This window comes from Camponotus floridanus, unplaced genomic scaffold, assembly GCF_003227725.1.
Source record: "Camponotus floridanus strain SB8 unplaced genomic scaffold, Cflo_v7.5 scaffold20, whole genome shotgun sequence".
NCBI lineage: Eukaryota > Metazoa > Arthropoda > Insecta > Hymenoptera > Formicidae > Camponotus > Camponotus floridanus.
The window spans coordinates 2432794-2452918 of NW_020229326.1; the positions used below are offsets into that span (position 1 = coordinate 2432794).

The window sequence follows — 20125 nt, forward strand, 5'->3', positions numbered from 1 at the left end:
ACAATTTTGTTTTAATATAGTGATAAAGCTTTGAAATATAAAGTTTGTAGTTTAAAACATATTTTCTAACCATGACAGATAGCAAACAATGGAAACTTCATTATATTTTGCATTTTTTCTAATTATTTTTTTACTCTAAATATTTTAATAATCAATTTTGGATACAGGATATATATATATATAATATATCGTTTTTCTATTTTAATATGTACTGTAAAGTAAAAAATATTTCGGTAATGAAAATTCAGAAAGAGGAATTGCAGTTGCAAAAATATTGTGATCATTCCTTAATTTCTTCATCATCATTCATTCATTTAATTTTTCAGATCCTACATGAACTTTGTTTATAATAATAAAGTCGGAGACTTTGAAATATAATAAATTTTGCTATAACTCAGATAATAGTCGTGATACTGTGAAAGAAATATGTATATTGACTATTGACATATAATCTTTGCTTACATCGTGTAAGAGTATGTATCAACTCATATTATTCTGATATTTTATTCGAGTAAATACTCGCACAAATAAATGATTTAAAATAAAACGTTGAGATATAGAAGAGTGTTAGGAAAACGTACATTATCGACTGTCGCTTTTTTTCCATTCGTTTGCTGGATTTGATCTTGTTACATCCGGAAATATTACGACGCCTCGATTCGTTCGCCTCACATACTTATAGGTCTGCAATATAAACATTCTATGTATCTCGCGATATGATAATTATAAAGGAATTTTTAAATTTGTGTATGGAACTTTATCGCGATCAACTTACTTTCAATTTCTGACCCTGCAGAGATGAGCTTGGTGTGTGGTTGTGCGGTCGCGCTTGGCTGTGGATTTAATTGTCCTGCGGTCGTGGGAGCAGCGAAGCCAGGAGGTGGTTGCATCGCCCAATGCTGAGCAGATGCGTTCTGTTCCTGTATGTGAATTTCTTTTTTATATTTGTAATATTAGGACGCTGTTAATATTCACAATTATGATGACTAATAAATTTGAACTGCTAAAAATATATTAAACATATAAAGTTCCGTACCTGTTGCGCATTATGAGCTACAGTGTGAGACGGATGAATGTGGGGAAACTGCCACGTACTGGTAGTTTGGAATGGAAGTGGTCTAGATGAGGTAACTATAGCCGGATCGATCGAAGTCCAGTCTGCGATAGGTCCGAAATTATTCCATCCCTTCTGGTGCAAAGCTTGATGATGGAATTGCTGCTGCTGTTGTTGCTGATTGTTAATTTCACACCAATCTTTCAGAGTATATACCGCGTCAGTTGTGCACTTGCCGATATCTGTAATAAATCGATTGAATATTAAGAATACGAGAGATAAGACGTAAGAAAAATATTCTCGAATACTTGAAAGATTAAAAAATGAAAGATAAGTTATTACTTTGTGTGTTGAGAAGTGGGCTTCCATTGGGAAGATATGCACTCTGTTGGGGCGGTTGCGCACCTGCGAACATAACACTGAACCCAATAAATCATGAATAGCGACATTCTGTCACTCTTAATTCACGGATATAATGGCCACGGATATAATCCACGGATATAAGAGTGAGTCACTTTTCGTGACTCGCTCTACCTAAATCGTGTATAGATTTTCGTGTATAGATTTTCGTAAAATTATATCATGTGAAAATTCGCGGATAGATCGACAACTTATCTTCGTCTACGATAGATTATCGTATACGTATGTAAACTTCACGCACTGTGCACTATGATTCCTGATGCCTGGAAAAATTGGAGAAACACTAACCAGAGAGGGCGCTATTCGTTGGTGCTGGACGTGGTATACCGAGACCAAATGAATTCATGTGATTTGGCGTAGAACCAAGGAAACCCGGTGGCGGAAGGCGACTACGTTGTCCTAAACTGTTAGTTGTTACGGTGCCTTGTGCAGGACTCTGCGCGCCGCTTTGTAAGAGATTTTGTGGAAGACGAGACAGAAGGGAATGCGATTGAAGCACTTGAAGATTTTGCAAGTGCTGAGCTTGTTGCTGCAAGTGTGCTATGTGCGCAACCTAAAAGAGTATTTATTTCCATAAATTTTACTTAATATTTATACGCGTATTATACAAAGTAATTGATATTATTAGTTAATATTATTATTATTATTATTATTATTATCATTATTATTATTAGCTAAATTAATATTATTAGTGTATAAGACATTCTTCTAAAATATTTTACCGAATTTTATGATATATAACGTATTTTATTAATTATATATTGTTAAAAAAAATGAGAAACCCATTCACATGCAATTTTTGAGACACACATAAGAATATGTTCAACTTGGAAAATATTTACTTGTGGAAAATGTTGCTGGCCAAGGCTTGCGAGAGTTTGTTGATGCTGCACCCTAGTTTGTTCCTCTCGTTCTCTTTGTTGTTGCTGCTGCTGAAATAACCTCTGCTGTTGTATCTGCATTTCATTTTCCATAAGTTCAGCTAATGCCTTTTGCGTCTCGTGAAAAGGATCGAAACCTAAATCATCGTCGGCTTTCACATCTGATCCTGCATCACGATGATTTCGAACTTCCTCTATTGTAGCATGGCCATTCTGTTTTATGTATTCGCAATTTTCTTGATTCTGTTGCGCCTTAAAAATTGTATATATAATCTTAGTAATCTATTGAATCATCATTTTTCTCTTTGATAAAAAAATCTTGCATATATAAAAAACATCTCGTGTTATATTTGAGACATAGAATTCGAAAATTTTATTATTATTTTACTCACTTGCATATTAAGCCTTTGTTGTAATGAATTTTGTTGAAAGTCTGCCATAAACTTAGATGCAGGTGAATTTACAAGTAAATTAGGCGTGAAGGTATTAGATGATGATTCCGTGAGTGTAGTAGTATTATATGGTGCATTTATGTAAACCTCCTCGTCAACAAAACCTTCGGAATTGAATGTTACGTTTGGCGATTCAGACGGGCTAGATTTTGATATAAGGTGATTCGTTCGAGTGGGTTCCGGTTGAAAGCCGAAAGCCGCTTGCCAATCTTCGCTAGAATGAACTGTGGGTAAAGAGTCGGGTATCGAAGCCACTCCCGTACTCGTCCAATCCAGATTTGTGTTTGCTGCACATCAAATAAAATTCAATGATAATTCATTCATTAGTTACAATATTGTATAAATATATGCAGATAAGAGTGACTAGATAAAACTTCCAACTCCAAGGCTCAATAGCGTTTTTCTGAAGAAAATAAAACATTGTCTCTTTTAAGATTTTTGTTCCAAGGCTCAATAGCGTTTTTCTAAAGAAAATAAAACATTGTCTCTTTTAAGATTTTTGTTTGTTCAACACCATTAAAAAATAACAATTACAACTATATTTAATAGCAAAGTAAATTGTATATAATAAAAAAGAACTTATGTTAGTATACATGCCTGTAAGGGAATTGGATGGCATTGAGGTTGTAGTTGATATTTTCTGGAAGGTGTTTGAACTAAAGAAACTGTTATTGTCTGGCTGAAAGATTGACCGATGGTTGAGTTGCATTTGAGATCCATTGTGTAATCCTGGTGGTGGTGGTTGATTGGCACATTGTGATGAATTTGTGCTAGCTGGAGACGAACCTACAGATGATGCGCAAAAATCTCTACACTACACGACGAGTCAATCAAAATCATTTCTATATTTTTATAATGCCAGAATAAACAGCTATTCAAATTATTTTTTCCAACCAGCACATTTATAAACTCGTTTCGTATCAAGTAAATTATACATTTCTTTTAATAATAAAACATATCTAGATAAAAGTAAATCTAAATATAATCTGGAAAAATATAATATATATCAATCATTGAATTCATTAAACAATTGATATGTATATCAGCATTTATTCCTCATCGTAACTTAAAAGGAATAAAATTTAGTGTAGAAAAAAAAGAAAGAAAAAGAAAAAAAGAAAGAAAAAGAAAAAAAGAAAAAAACCAGCTACTGCTGTTTTTTCAGAGTTCTCTTTATTTTGGCATATACTGCTCAATATATTACTTTACAGTATAATTGCAAGACACTTTGATCACATCATTTAATTAAAATTATTTGTTATTATTTGCCGCAAACAAATGATACATATATCTTTAATGCAAAGAATAAATAAATGTAATGTCTATACTACAACAATAAGTTGTAATCACTTCTAACTTAATAGAAACATATTATCATTGACATTATATTATCATGGGATAATTAATTTGAATCATTGGATATATTAGTATGTTATTAACAATTGACTCTGATTTGCAATAACAAATTTCGAATAATTTCAAAATTACAAAGAGGGAGAGAGATAGAGAGACAGAAAATGAAAAAATTATAAATACTTTTTACAAAAAAAAAATGTATTCTTTAAAGAAAAATATAGAATTCTTTCCTAATAAAGTATTATATAATAGATACTTTCAAATTCTACTGTAAATTAGGATAATAAATTTTAATGAAAAATACATACAATGTATACGCTTTGTTAATGTAATATGCATTGTTAAAAATATAATTATTCATCTGTGTCAACATCAAGTAATCAAAAATATAATTCTCTCATATTTTATATTAAAATATTTCCTAATTAATTCAAAAACAATTATTGTTCGCCAAGTGTATAAACATATAATATTGTAATCACGCAAGTTATATGAGTGAAATTGATTCCGCAACTTTTTTTTGGTATTCTGTTTAAACAGAAGAATTTTACATTTTGTACAATTTTCTTTCTGTGAAAATGATATGTAAAGAGATAATCACGATAATCATCAACATGAGGAACTCACCCAAAAGAACAGCACCACTGTTTTCTTCGCTCGATTCAGCCAAATGTTCAGCTTGATGATTTACATTCGAGTCTTCTGTGCTTGAGATTGTACTCGTTGGCGTGCTACCTTCGCGTTGATGATCCGTTTCACTATCCGAATGGCGACGTTCCCCGTTTTGTAACGTACCGTTTACTTTAATCTCGTGAGACTGCGATTGAACTAATTTTGATGTTTTGCTAATTTGTTGCGATTGTGGCTGTTGTTGTTGCTGTTCCATTTTACACTTGTTACCTAATTTTTGTAATATTTCACTGTTTGTATCAGCGGAAAAGTTTCTAATGTCCTTCTGTCCGGCGATTTGTGACTGTGAACTACTCTGTGTGTTGATTGAATTCGATTCAGACCGCGATGTCGTACGACTACCGTGTTTTTCCTTGTTTTGACTATTTTTATGTTTATTACGAGCTGCCTGTGCCTTACTCTCGCTATTACTTTTACCCCGTCGTACACCCACACCACTTTCACCCTTATTATTGTTATTTTGTTGATGTGTGGACATCCCAGAGGATATATGACTTTGTTGAACTACCGTTCCGCTTCCACTTGTTACGTTGTTATGTTGCGAAGTTGTTTGCACAGATGATACTTCTTTACAATTGGTTTGTGTGCCTAAACACACACACAGAATATTATTATTATATATAATAATTAAATCAAAATTCTACAAGTTTACAAAATTTTTTTATTCACGATTTAATTATCTTATCCATTTCTTTTTATTTTCAATAATATTTATACTTCAAGAATACATTTCTGACTTTTGTAAACTATTTAGAAAGACTCACTATTTGTCTGTCCCGGCTGTAACGAAGGCCATGCTTCTTTAGTTTGTGAATTTACAGTCCCGCTTTCCCTAACAATACTGCCTGTTACAGGTGGTGATGGTGTCGGTTTCCTACATATATATACATATATATATATAAAGATTACTAAAAAAGATTACTAATAAATAAAATTAAAATTAAAAAAAAAAATAAATAAATAAATAAATAAAGATTACTAAAAAAATTAAATTAGATTTTCATGTACATAAAACATATACACAATTCCAAGAAATCACATTATTTGGTTGTGCCAAAATAAACTTTGTACCGTTGCACCGAAGATACATGTGCATGTAACGATTGCACAAGCTTGCGTTCGTATTCTTGATGTTTTCCCTGATGCATCTCTTCCTTTGTAAATGATGCCTCCTGGTCCCCAAGATCGTGCAGGTACATGCATTCTGGCTTCGGACAGGCTTGGTTACGCATAAAATGCGAACAATACTTTGTCGTTCCCAATGATGTTTTTATTGTCCGTCCATCCACAACAATGTTATTCACAGCCTCTATAGCACGTAGCGCATCCTCTTGACGCTAAATAATGTACAAAAATTATCATGTACATAAATTGTAAAATTATGTCAACAAGTATCCATAAAAGTAGAGATAAAAATCGGAATTTAAATACTACTAGAGAAGAAGATAAAACAAGAGGGGAGGAAGGGAGAGAGAAAGAAAGAGAAAGAGAGATATTAAATAACTCACTTGATAAGTAACATAAGCCGAAGCACTGGGGCCTTGAGACCCTGCATAGGAAGTGCTCTGATTAATTACAACTTTGTGTATCTTCCCAAATTTTCCAAAATATTCGTGTTTCTTTAAAACCTAAAGCATGCAAGATATCATAATCTCTTTATTTTCTCTTGAAAGACGATATTTCCAGAGATCTACGCCAATATCGTAGAGAGTTAAGTCACGAAAAATATACTCACATCTGCATCTGCTAATCGCATTGGTAATCCTACTACAAAAACTAAATTTTTTTGTACTACTCTCACATTTGCTAGATGTTTCCGATTTTCTGTGACTTTCTGCTTCCGTTGTTGATCTTTTAATCTCTTCTCAGCTTTCAACCTAAAAAAAAAAAGAGTAAGAGAGATAGATTTAGAGCAAATTCATTATATTTTTTCAATTAAAATATAATATGTCGAACAAAACGTTAAATAATATATAAATAATTAAATTATTTCTAAATACCTTGCTATTTCTTCCTTAGTAAGGGGTTTAAAATCAGCCGGATTTTCAGAATAGGCCTTCCGACACGCGGGACACAAACCGTTCTCGTCGGTACGAATTCTGTGCCAACAAAAACGACATATTTGATACCCACAGGTGCAGGGGAAGAAATTCAGATCGTCCACCTCCAAAGGTTCCATACACAGAGGACATTCTATCGCGTCCTCTCCGCTTTGATTCAATACTGACATCCTTGTTGCCAATCTTGTAAATGTCGCAAGATAGCAGACACAAATCACGAATATTTAGCTAAGCGCCAAAGTCTGTAAATGAAAAATAGTAATCTTAAGGTCGAAAAGAGAGATATAAACAAATATATCGATATTTAATTATATTACTGAATTCGAAGGCTACAATTTTTTTCCATCGATTGTTCAAAACACACGCATACATGTACAATTGTAAGTTTCGAAAATTGTTCATATCACGAATCTAGATATGTCGCGCAAATTCTACTTACAACGAAAAGTTGCCACTTCCCTGGTTTTAAGTAATTGACAGTGCTCGCGACTTCCTTTTACACACCGCTACCTCTTTCCAATCTGAAACAGAGCATCGCACCAGCGAGTTGTCAACTATCGAATTGTATTTAGGCCACGCGTATCGGAGAGAAAATCGCGGCGGATGGCTGGTTTTTATTCAGTCGCAAAATATTCGGCGAGTGACATTTCGATCCTCGCGAGAACGACGAATCGCGCGACAACCTAACACTCTACCCGAACTGTTGCTGATCGGTCGTGGGGGGCGACGTAGCGTAAACGTGGACGAGTACGGTACTTTTTTTCTCGCGACGCAAAAGATAGACGAACGAGCGAAACGTTTAAGAGTCATTTTTAAAATAAAACCCGACGTCTCGTTTTCTCGTACTCGCTGCCAATCGCACTTTTCCCGTTTGATTCGAAACAGGTATACGCTCGAGAGCGAGAGAAATAAAACGTGAAAAGCGCGCACGCGAGACGATGATAAGAGGGCGACGACAGGTCACGACCACGAGTTCCGTTTTGACAGGAGCTGTCAGATTGGAAAGAGAGAAAAAGAGAAGGAAGGACGGAGAAAAAGAGAGGCAACATCGCGAGAGATGCACCGAACAAAGGAGACATACTCCGGAATTCTCGCACAATTATCCACGAGCTGTGAATCTCGCGCGACGCCCTACGCGCACGATAACGATGACACGTCCACGTCCTCGTCCTCGTCCTCGTCCGAGACGGCGACAATTTCTTCTCCGTTCCGTACGTTCCGCGACGTTGAGGTCGTCGACGATAATCGGGGGGGGGGGAGGGGGGAAAAGAGATTTCCGTGCACGCACACAGTATTTTACACAGGGAAAGGATCACCGTTTCTCTCTCCTTTTCTCGCGTGTCTCCCCGTCTCCCTCTTCTCCTTTCCTCTCTCCGTCTCGTATACGACGAAACGCGAACCGAGAGGGCGATGATCGGACGAAACAGCTGTTGGTGGCGTCCGCGAGAGACCTAGCGAGAAACGTCAAACGGGTGCGAGTGAGACAGTTCGCTGGCTACGCCATAATAGAGACCTACGCGAGAATCTGTCGCGGATGACCGGCGTGGTGGGGCATGACACGTAAATTCCGCCTCTCGGTACCTTCCCTCGGTCGCGAGCGTATACGCGAGTACGCAAGGACGACGGTCTTTCGCGACGCGAATCTCAAGGGGAAGAGGAAAGAGGGATACGCGGTGGAAGGGCAAGGGACGGGGCGAGGTAGAGAGGAAAGAGAGCGAGCGGCTGAGAGGGACAGACGGAAGGAGGACGACAGGGAGGGAGGGAGGATGGCGTGGTAGGGAGGATTGTGCGCGAACGGTGTCGACGCGCAAGAACGACGGAGATGGATTCGCTATCGCGTATCACTACCGCCACCGCCACCGCCACCGCCAATCGCACCGTCTCTCTTTCTATATTACATGTGAGAAGGAGAGATTGTCCGTTTCGATCCTCGTTGTCGATTTCTCTCCCCCGTACGCATCTATCTTCGTGTCCCTCTCGACACTTTCCGAGGGATGATCGTCCAAACTCGATATATACGCGACGACGCGGCGCGGACGGGACCGATTCAGTTTTCCATTTATGTAAACTCACACTAAGCACACTTTTAGCGCGAACGACGACGACGATGACGACGATGATGATAATGATGATGATTATGGTGATGGTGGTGGTGGTGATGATGACGACAACGACGACGAGGAATAGAACGACGGCTGTTAGCTGCCGCGAACGTCACTCGAGATTTTACGATCCATCCGCCAGAGGGGTTGTTCGAAACTTTGGCATATTACCCTGTGCTGACGTTAACCTTAATCGCGAGACAGCTCCCAACGAAATATTCGTCGCTCTCACGATTCCTCGAATCTCGTGAAGAAATTCTCGTCGACAAAATTTTCACCGAGCTCGCACGCGCATCGCTTCCAAACAGTACTAAATATATATACACACACATATATATATATATATATGTATAAATGTATATACATACACTCACACGCGCGCGCGCACCATACATACATATGTATGTTTATATATTTATTATTACATATATGTATAATGTGTACATGTGTGTATATATATAATATTTATACATATATATATATATATATATTTATATATATATACTTATATATATATATATATATATATATATATTTATATACCGCGTGAGTCCTTCTCCATTTACTTACTCACCTCGACTTTTCCACTAACAATTCTCTCTTTACTGGGAAATTTTTTTAGTATTCTACTGTCCCGGGATTTATGTGATTGGGTATGCGCACGAGCGGACGTACGCATCGCTATTCCGTGGTCTGTCACTAGACGTCGCGGAGTGTCACTAAAATAAGTCACTAAATAAAAAGACGATAAGTAATGATGAGTAATAAATGATAAGGCAAATAAATTTGCTGGTATTACATTTTATATAGCTGAAGATTAACATTGTTATCTTGCGCGAGACAAATTCATATATATATTTTTTTTTACCTTTGTTAGATGCGAAACACGAGGGTCTTTGTTTACATTTGCCCGATATCCGGAAACTTTGTAACGCGAGTCTGCGCAGTACTCAAGTATTCGTAACCTTTCTTTTTATGGTTGAAAAAATACCTAAACGTATCCTGAAAATTTACATTTCGATTTTAAAGTAACTCGTATAACAGTGAAGAAATAAATTAATGTTTCTGAGAAATTTCCAAATTATTAAGATTCATCGCAGCAATACGTACGGGCTGCAAAGAGCGTTATATTTCTTTGTTCATAAATTGTTAAAAATTTATATGATAAATCTCTTAGAGATATTTAGGTGATTGAAAGAAAGAAAAATTAAACTCTGAGAAATTATTTAACCTAATCTTACTTAAACGGTTCAATATATATAAAAACTATTGCATATATTCCTTATATATAGAATACTTAATATAATTGTTTTATTCTAATACACTGAATAGTTTATCGTATGATTTGTGTTTGTCAGACAAATGTGTTCATAAAGATACAAGTGTAGATACAAAGTACAAATATTCTTGTATCAAATACCTCATTTTTTTACACAATTATGTCTAAAATGAGATTTGATACAAGAATTTTTGTATATAACATTCTTTCGTGTTTTATTATATTGCTAGTTTATTTTGGATAAGCTATGTTTTCTCGATTTCTTTTTACGTTCGCGAATAACACCAAACAATGGATGTCTTGTTTTTAAATTAGGAAACTGCACACCAAAGTTTTCTACAGATACCGGCTTTATGTCTGGTGCTCCGGATAACTTCTTCCTTATAGATAATACACCAGCTGGCTTGATATTTACTATATAGGAAATATTAAAAAATTAATACATAAATAAAATATAAAGAAAAAACATGCAATATTTTCTTCTTTTTGATTTCCTATTAAATGAAGTAAATTACCAGTCTTATACATGTGTGAAGTCTTCTCGCTATTAAAAACACATGTAACATTGTAGCTTGTGTTTTGCGCAACCATACAATATCGTTCGTCTTTAATTTTAAATTTTGATTTATCTTCTAAGGATATCATTTGACCACACAGTTCTTGCGGATCTATCTATATAAAAACAAGATTGTATTCTTGATATCTTAAAGCAAGAAAAATTATATATTTTATTACTATAACTTACTGATCTGGGAAGATCCATGATCCAAATGTCTTCGTTATCGGATATATCTTCCAGACTAAATGTACAGCATATATTTTCTTCTTCCAGCATTTCTTTCTCAGTTATTTCTTGAAGCTAAAAGATGTACAGAAAGATATAAGTCCTATATAATTTGTTGAATGTAATTAAGAATATAATTAATGATCTTTTGTTAGAGAATGTAAAGTGACAAAAGGATGGTTTGACAAATTAGGTATTACAGAGGAGAGTAGGATACGGAAAATAATGAATGAAGTTTTAGATGATGTTAGTTAAAAGGGATATATTGTAAAAATTCTGGAAAGAAAAGTCAAAGAAAATGGAAGGGAAAAAGAAAATAAAAGTGAACTAGGTATATTTTGAAGAAGGAAATGTTGAAAGTTAAAGTTTTTGTTTTTGTTGAAAAAGACTGAATATAGGCTGTGATTAGAGATAGGATAATTAGACTGTAGGATAGATGTATAAATGTACGAAATGGAGAGTGAAAGAGGAAACAATGTATGTATGTGTGAATGAGACTAAAAAAACCAAGTCCCGCTTCTTGACTGTAAAGTTGAAGTGAATAAAGTTTATATATACTGTGTAATATAATTAATGATCGTCTTACGGTACGTGGTCTTGGTGAAACTGAGATAGATGACGATAATCTTTGAGATGTTACATTGTTTAATTCTTCAGTACTACCATTTATTCCAGCAACTCCATTGTTCGTTGAATCTTCGTCGAACGATTTGTCAGACTTTTTCAAGATACTCTTACGTGATTTAACAGCAGGACTATTAGTTGCACTAAGTGGTTGCGTTTCTGTATTGATTGTAATAGATTTACGTTTATGGTTTTGAGACGGAATATCTACAGCGTCTTCCATCAACACCATAGATTTATTCAATTGCGTATTTAATTTCGTTACCGAATCATTAATAGAATCCATTGTATTTGTATGTATATAAATTTTTTTTCAAAACGACTGCATGCCCATGCATGCCGTGCAACAGCTGATAGACTAAAGCCCCCTTGCACAATGCTAGGCAACAGGCAACAGAAACAGAAAATATTCGCCAATAGGAGCAGAGAATAAATACTATTTCTGTTCTTATTGCCTGTTGCCAAGTATTGTGCAAAGGGGCTTAAAGCCCTTTGCACAATGCTAGGCAACAGACAATAGAAATAAGGAATAGAAATTATTCATCAATAAATACGCGGAACAGAAAATATTCGCCAATAGGAGAAGAGAATAGATACTATTTCTATTCTTATTGCCTGTCCCTCAATCATTGTGCAAGGGCCTTAAGGTTGATTACAATTGCGAAAATAATGACGTTTTAGAATGGTCGGGTTTGACCCGATCCGGGGTAGTTTACTAGAGCTCATTGACCAATCACAACCATTCTTTTGAAGAATACAACCATATATTCTTCAGAAGAATGGTTATGATTTATTAAGGTGCAATTTCATTGACGCTAAAAAGTAGCGTCAACCATTGGTTGAACAAAGAAGTTAGTAGTTGCTTCATTGTTCAACCAATGGTTGACGCTACTTTTTAGCGTCAATGAAATTGCACCTTTAAGATGCGGCCTCATTGACGCTAAAAAGTAGCGTCAACCATTGGTTGAACAATGAAGCAACTATACTTACCTCCTTGTTCAACCAATGGTTGACGCTACTTTTTAGCGTCAATGAGGCCGCACCTTTAATGACGTCTCGTAAATTACCCCAGGTCGTGTCATATTCGAAAACGCCATAACATGAGTTACTTTTGATTAGAGCGACATCACATTTGTCATGCACATTGATTGGCTACTGCAAAAAACTCTAGAAATTCTCTATTCGATAGCCAATCGGTACGTTCGATAAAGTTTTTAGTTATACATAGGCTGTGTTTCAAAATTCACTGCCAGTACTGAAAATTTGTAGTGTACGTCATGTAAACTATTGAATTTTGGAACGCAGCCATATAAAGGTGCAATTTCATTGACGCTAAAAAGTATCGTCAACCATTGGTTGAACAAAGAAGTAAGTAGTTGCTTCTTTGTTCAACCAATGGTTGACGATACTTTTTAGCGTCAATGAAATTGCACCTTGAGTTCATATTTTTATGTTTATAGAGGACGCATCGTCCTTTCAGGGATAACCTAAAGCCGGATACTTTGTTAATCTAGTGACTTTAAGATCGCCTAAAAGCAAACTATACCAAAAAAGAGTGAAAACTATGAACAACTTTATTGTTTGTTTTATAGATTTTAAAAATGGCTTGTCGTATGCTACATATTTAGAGTTGTAAATAATTTGATAAAAAATGTTCAATCTATAAACAACGGTAACGCAAATGAAATATATCATTGTCTCTAAATCATTATATGTAATTAACATATAATGTGTATTTAAAATTAATTTATCAATTTAACTCCAATAAAATTATGAAATTTTTTTCAGGTATATTATTGTTTAATATTGTTTAATTTATTGCTTGTCAGTCATTCACATTTATTAAATATAGTCACTTTATTAAATAATGTGAGAAACTCTATATTTTTTGCGAATAGTAAGTAGAACTTTTATGGATATAGCATTTTGATAATAGTTTATATTTACAGTAGAAAATAATTTGTATTTCACTGTGCTTTTGTTCTATAGGACCTGAAGATGAATTATGAAAGGGTGTGACAAGTATCAGTAATGCAGGAAGACGCAGAGATAGAGCAAGAAGAGTCGTGAAAAGAGAAAGCTCCTAAATAAGGAGCAAATTATTGGCATGGGAAAAATTCCGATACAATTTCCTGGTCTAAACACTCCTGTGTTTAGAGGAAAAGAATTAATTCAACAGCAAAAACTGCTTGTAAATCTTGAAAGAAAGCAAAAACTTATGGAATTACCACAAAGTCAGACCAGACCAATGCAAATAAAATTATCGCCATTGGAATGTGGTTGGAGGAGTGTTACAATGGATGGCAGAAGCATTGAATCAGATCTTATTGGAAAAGGTTAATATTTATGCTATTATTGGATTATAATGGTTAAATCACACACATACAAAAATCATGTGATACGATGTCTATTTTCAATTTTTTTTTGATGTTTCAGTTCTAAATATTAGAATCTTATATAATTAATATCTTTGTTTTCTGTAGCTACATTTGAAAGTTTTGAAACCTGGATTGGAAAACAAAATGATAAGTTGTATGACCGGTAATTTAGCACGTAAGACTAGAATCAGTTCATTTATAGTAACTGGAAATGGAAATGGATTAGCTGGATTTGCGTTATCAAAAGCCAAAGTATCCCTAAAGACGATTAAAAATAGGGCTGGTCAAAGACTAATGTATATTCCTACATATAAGGAATACACTAGTAAGAAAATAATTGTCAATACTATATAATATAAAATTTATTTCTTCTCTTTTAATATCACTTTGTATTTTTCAGTGTTACATGATTTCTTTACACAGTTTGAGAATATAAAAATATTTGTAAAGAAAATTCATGAAGGATAATGGGCTTGTTTGTCATCATGCGTGTTGCGAGATAATTGGCATAAAGGATATGTATGCCAAAGTACAAGAAGGAATGTAAAAGCATTCTTTGGTTGGTTTATTGCAACAGGTGTGAATATAAAGTATTTAAAGGCATATTATACTTTTTATTTAATTTATATTAGAAAGAAACATTTTTTATTTATAAAAATATATATACATATATAAAAATATATATACATATATATATATATATATATATATATATATATGTTAGACACAAAGCTAAAAAAAAACGTGGATTGTGTCGATTAATTAATTAATTGTTTTATTTAATTATCAATTTATATATGTATATTATTAACAATAATTTTTTGTTTACTTAAACTGTATAAGGTTGTACATAAGAAACAATCTTTTTTATTTAGTATTTCAAGCATATTTTCATAGAACTTTAATTTAATTATTATATTATTAAAAATATTGAACAAAATAAAGAATTAAAGCTGGCTTTCTCTGCAGTCTCATAGCAGATTATATCAGAAATCATACTTTAATTATTGCAATATATCATGAAACAAATCAATCTCAAAATAATGGAAATATTTGCAGAAATATCAAATATGTAATGTAAATATTTTAATTTTTTTGTATGCGATCTATTTTTTATTCTATCGATGTTTTCATAGTGATGCACCTTGAGCACTTTGCTTCATATGTTTGCAATAAAAATATATTAAAGCAAATTATTTTGCAAATTTATTATTCTAATTTTTATTTAGAAAGACTAAGATTAAAAAAGACGTATGCATTTTTTTCAGATAATTCTATTGGAAAAAACGCATCAGACAAAACTTTCCTGTACATTTTAAATGTGCCAAAAGATTTGCTCTTTATTCCACTTACTGCAATAATGTACACTAAAAATGACAGATCTATATTAAAAATGATAGATCTGTGTTTAGTAGTTGGAAAGAAAGAGAGGAGAAATGAAAAGTGCATCTAGAGAATTTAAAAGAATAAAAATCTAAAAATAATAATACATAAAAATTAATATTATGTATTTTTTTCATGAGGAATGTGGGGCGCATATTTATGCATTTATTTATTTAGATGAGATTTACTTTAGAGCAGATTCAGTATTCAACTTTAATTTTATTTTCTCTTTCTTATGATATATAAGTATAACATAATTACCTGCAAATGCTATCATTTTTGTGTGCTTACAGTGATACAGAAGCAACATTACAAGTACTATATTTACAGATAACATCTGTATAATAAAAAAAGCACCAAAAATCTAACAATGAAAAAAGGATAAATATTGTACATCAGCATAAGTATCAACCAATTATTCCACCGCTCTGTTTCATTAGAGTTGCAATTTTCTTTTATATCATAAATATTATAAATAAGATAAAGATTTCTATACGTTTCAAATAAATTTATATATTTTATGTATGTAATACTGCGCACACATATTAAAAGGTGATAATATCGCAGTTATAATAAGATACAATCCTGGCAATGTAGTGATTTTTGGATCCTACTTAAAATAATTTAATTTGATTTATTTTTGAGAAATGCGCACAATACTTGAGAACAAATTATTTTTGTGCTAAGTATTACCTGTGTAAAATTCCACACACAGTATCATATTGTCTGCGATATATGAAAAGCTTCATCGATGAAATATGATTGAGAATATGATGATAAGAAAAGTAATATAGTACTTGTAATGAATAACCTTAATGTGGAATACATAAATATTTTATATTTTAATTTCATATAATCAAGATGAGATAAGACACTCATGATTACTTTAAAAATGTGTCCACAAATATCATGTAACTTCAACAGCTGCACATTCGTCAAATTAATCCTATTACGTTAAATGAATCACAGCAGCTTGTTTTAATTTAATCTAACCTAACCAATTATATTATATGCTTCTCATTAAAATGTGTAAAACTGTACGTCGCACATTTAATACGATTAATATACTACGTAATAAAATGTAATACACTAATGAAATAATTAAATATTATTTTTGAAAGCATGATAAAATCCAGGCAGCATACGCTTGTGTTTACATTCGACATCCAAAGCACTGAGAGGTTAGGTTAGATCGAAAAAATTTATCGTTTAACAGTTGGCAGCCCTACGAGATAGGCTGTGCAGCACTGCGCGTATATAAAATAAATTTGAAATCGCTTCTAGCTAACCATCTTCACGCGATCGACTTTATTTGAATTGCACCGAATCGAATTATGATGCCGATTTGTCCGAATGTAATTCGGGACATCGCGATGCTGTATAAGCGTCGAATGAGCACAAATTATCACGCAAATATGATAAATCAAATCTACTCACCGGCTGTTCCACAGGCCGCTCCTCCTCGGGACAGTTCGCTCGCCTCGGGACGTCCTATTCCGATCTTGATGCACACAAATCCACACGATATCATCAACGCGAACGCGCGACACTTTATTCGGCACTCCCGATATTCGCTCGCATCCGATAATTATCATCAAGGACGCGAATAACGCGACGCAACTTCGCTCCATCTTCGCAATGACGCCATCACTGAATATCGTCAAAAATCGCTGTCGCGCGTTTCCATCGACACACTATAAAAGTCGCGCGATCATCCTTCGACACTCTCGACGCTCGTTCACTCGCGATATTCGTTTAAAAACGGTTAAAAGATGCGAAAAGTGCGGACGTACGACGATCCGTGTAACTGCGTATGACTCCGATTCACGCGCCAACATGGCGGCCGAATGACGCGTTTGACGTAGCAGTGACGCAGCAGTCACGCGCCAACATGGCGGCCGTATGACGCGTTTGACGTAGCAGTGACGCAGCAATCACGCGCCAACATGGCGGCCGAACCAGTGCGCACTGGTCAACGCTACGTCAAACGCGTCATACGGCCGCCATGTTGGCGCGTGAATCGGAGTCATACGCAGTTACACGGATCGTCGTACGTCCGCATTTTTCGCATCTTTTAACCGGTTTTAAACGAATATCGCGAGTGAACGAGCGTCGAGAGTGTCGAAGGATGATCGCGCGACTTTTATAGTGTGTCGATGGAAACGCGCGACAGCGATTTTTGACGATATTCAGTGATGGCGTCATTGCGAAGATGGAGCGAAGTTGCGTCGCGTTATTCGCGTCCTTGATGATAATTATCGGATGCGAGCGAATATCGGGAGTGCCGAATAAAGTGTCGCGCGTTCGCGTTGATGATATCGTGTGGATTTGTGTGCATCAAGATCGGAATAGGACGTCCCGAGGCGAGCGAACTGTCCCGAGGAGGAGCGGCCTGTGGAACAGCCGGTGAGTAGATTTGATTTATCATATTTGCGTGATAATTTGTGCTCATTCGACGCTTATACAGCATCGCGATGTCCCGAATTACATTCGGACAAATCGGCATCATAATTCGATTCGGTGCAATTCAAATAAAGTCGATCGCGTGAAGATGGTTAGCTAGAAGCGATTTCAAATTTATTTTATATACGCGCAGTGCTGCACAGCCTATCTCGTAGGGCTGCCAACTGTTAAACGATAAATTTTTTCGATCTAACCTAACCTCTCAGTGCTTTGGATGTCGAATGTAAACACAAGCGTATGCTGCCTGGATTTTATCATGCTTTCAAAAATAATATTTAATTATTTCATTAGTGTATTACATTTTATTACGTAGTATATTAATCGTATTAAATGTGCGACGTACAGTTTTACACATTTTAATGAGAAGCATATAATATAATTGGTTAGGTTAGATTAAATTAAAACAAGCTGCTGTGATTCATTTAACGTAATAGGATTAATTTGACGAATGTGCAGCTGTTGAAGTTACATGATATTTGTGGACACATTTTTAAAGTAATCATGAGTGTCTTATCTCATCTTGATTATGAAATTAAAATATAAAATATTTATGTATTCCACATTAAGGTTATTCATTACAAGTACTATATTACTTTTCTTATCATCATATTCTCAATCATATTTCATCGATGAAGCTTTTCATATATCGCAGATAATATGATACTGTGTGTGGAATTTTACACAAGTAATATGTGGCACAAAAATAATTTGTTCTCAAGTATTGTGCGCATTTCTCAAAAATAAATCAAATTAAATTATTTTAAGAAGGATCCAAAAATCACTGCATTGTCAGGATTGTATCTTATTATAACTGCGATATTATCACCTTTTAATATGTGTGCGCAGTATTACATACATAAAATATATAAATTTATTTGAAACATATAGAAATCTTTATCTTATTTATAATATTTATGATATAAAAGAAAATTGCAACTCTAATGAAACAGAGCGGTGGAATAATTGGTTGATACTTATGCTGATGTACAATATTTATCCTTTTTTCATTGTTAGATTTTTGGTGCTTTTTTTATTATACAGATGTTATCTGTAAATATAGTACTTGTAATGTTGCTTCTGTATCACTGTAAGCACACAAAAATGATAGCATTTGCAGGTAATTATGTTATACTTATATATCATAAGAAAGAGAAAATAAAATTAAAGTTGAATACTGAATCTGCTCTAAAGTAAATCTCATCTAAATAAATAAATGCATAAATATGCGCCCCACATTCCTCATGAAAAAAATACATAATATTAATTTTTATGTATTATTATTTTTAGATTTTTATTCTTTTAAATTCTCTAGATGCACTTTTCATTTTTCCTCTCTTTCTTTCCAACTACTAAATATAGATCTATCATTTTTAATATAGATCTGTCATTTTTAGTGTACATTATTGCAGTAAGTGGAATAAAGAGCAAATCTTTTGGCACATTTAAAATGTACAGGAAAGTTTTATCTGATGCATTTTTTTCAATAGAAATATCTGAAAAAAAAGGCATATGTCTTTTTTCTAATCTTAATCTTTCTAAATAAAAATTAGAATAATAAATTTGCAAAATAATTTGCTTTAATATATTTTTATTGCAAACATATGAAGCAAAATGCTCAAAGTGCATCACTATGAAAACATCGATAGAATAAAAAATAGATCGCATACAAAAAAATTAAAATATTTACATTACATATTTGATATTTCTGCAAATATTTCCATTATTTTGAGATTGATTTGTTTCATGATATATTGCAATAATTAAAGTATGATTTCTGATATAATCTGCTATGAGACTGCAGAGAAAGCCAGCTTTAATTCTTTATTTTGTTCAATATTTTTAATAATATAATAATTAAATTAAAGTTCTATGAAAATATGCTTGAAATACTAAATAAAAAAGATTGTTTCTTATGTACAACCTTATACAGTTTAAGTAAACAAAAAATTATTGTTAATAATATACATATATAAATTGATAATTAAATAAAACAATTAATTAATTAATCGACACAATCCACGTTTTTTTTTAGCTTTGTGTCTAACATATATATATATATATATATATATATATATATATGTATATATATTTTTATATATGTATATATATTTTTATAAATAAAAAATGTTTCTTTCTAATATAAATTAAATAAAAAGTATAATATGCCTTTAAATACTTTATATTCACACCTGTTGCAAT

The 20125-nt window shown here is 33.6% G+C and overlaps 3 protein-coding genes across 14 annotated transcripts; 1 reads left to right on the forward strand and 2 right to left on the reverse strand.

Annotated features, from left to right (window-relative positions):
- Positions 1-411: 411 nt before the first annotated feature.
- On the reverse strand, positions 412-9672 carry LOC105252463 (homeobox protein 5). Of its 9 annotated transcripts, none has more exons than XM_011259835.3 (16): positions 9590-9672; positions 7353-7434; positions 6854-7155; positions 6589-6730; positions 6362-6481; positions 5925-6190; positions 5618-5727; positions 4791-5441; positions 3405-3593; positions 2748-3094; positions 2317-2607; positions 1763-2027; positions 1397-1459; positions 1037-1296; positions 776-920; positions 412-700 (listed from the first exon to the last, which is right to left on the reverse strand). In XM_011259835.3, the coding sequence occupies exons 3-16, from the start codon at positions 7081-7083 to the stop codon at positions 669-671; spliced, it is 3111 nt and encodes a 1036-aa protein (XP_011258137.1). In that variant the 5' UTR covers positions 7084-7155; positions 7353-7434; positions 9590-9672; the 3' UTR covers positions 412-668. The 9 variants fall into 9 exon arrangements, with proteins under 9 accessions (XP_011258137.1, XP_011258135.1, XP_011258134.1 ...); XM_011259833.3 differs by lacking the exon at positions 9590-9672 and adding an exon at positions 9187-9324; XM_011259832.3 differs by lacking the exon at positions 9590-9672 and adding an exon at positions 8987-9175.
- Positions 9673-10302: 630 nt separating this feature from the next.
- Positions 10303-12174, reverse strand: LOC105252462. The gene is made up of 4 exons (XM_011259826.3): positions 11665-12174; positions 11040-11153; positions 10810-10966; positions 10303-10708 (listed from the first exon to the last, which is right to left on the reverse strand). Exons 1-4 carry the CDS (start codon positions 11986-11988, stop codon positions 10521-10523), a joined length of 783 nt encoding a protein of 260 aa, XP_011258128.1. The 5' UTR covers positions 11989-12174; the 3' UTR covers positions 10303-10520.
- Positions 12175-13351: 1177 nt separating this feature from the next.
- On the forward strand, positions 13352-14570 carry LOC112637787 (28S ribosomal protein S5, mitochondrial-like). Of its 4 annotated transcripts, none has more exons than XM_025408290.1 (4): positions 13352-13374; positions 13692-14038; positions 14186-14405; positions 14481-14570. In XM_025408290.1, exons 2-4 carry the CDS (start codon positions 14003-14005, stop codon positions 14546-14548), a joined length of 324 nt encoding a protein of 107 aa, XP_025264075.1. In that variant the 5' UTR covers positions 13352-13374; positions 13692-14002; the 3' UTR covers positions 14549-14570. The 4 variants fall into 4 exon arrangements, 3 of the variants coding, with proteins under 3 accessions (XP_025264075.1, XP_025264074.1, XP_025264073.1); XM_025408289.1 differs by lacking the exon at positions 13352-13374 and adding an exon at positions 13412-13490; XM_025408288.1 differs by lacking the exon at positions 13352-13374 and adding an exon at positions 13538-13599.
- Positions 14571-20125: the final 5555 nt, after the last annotated feature.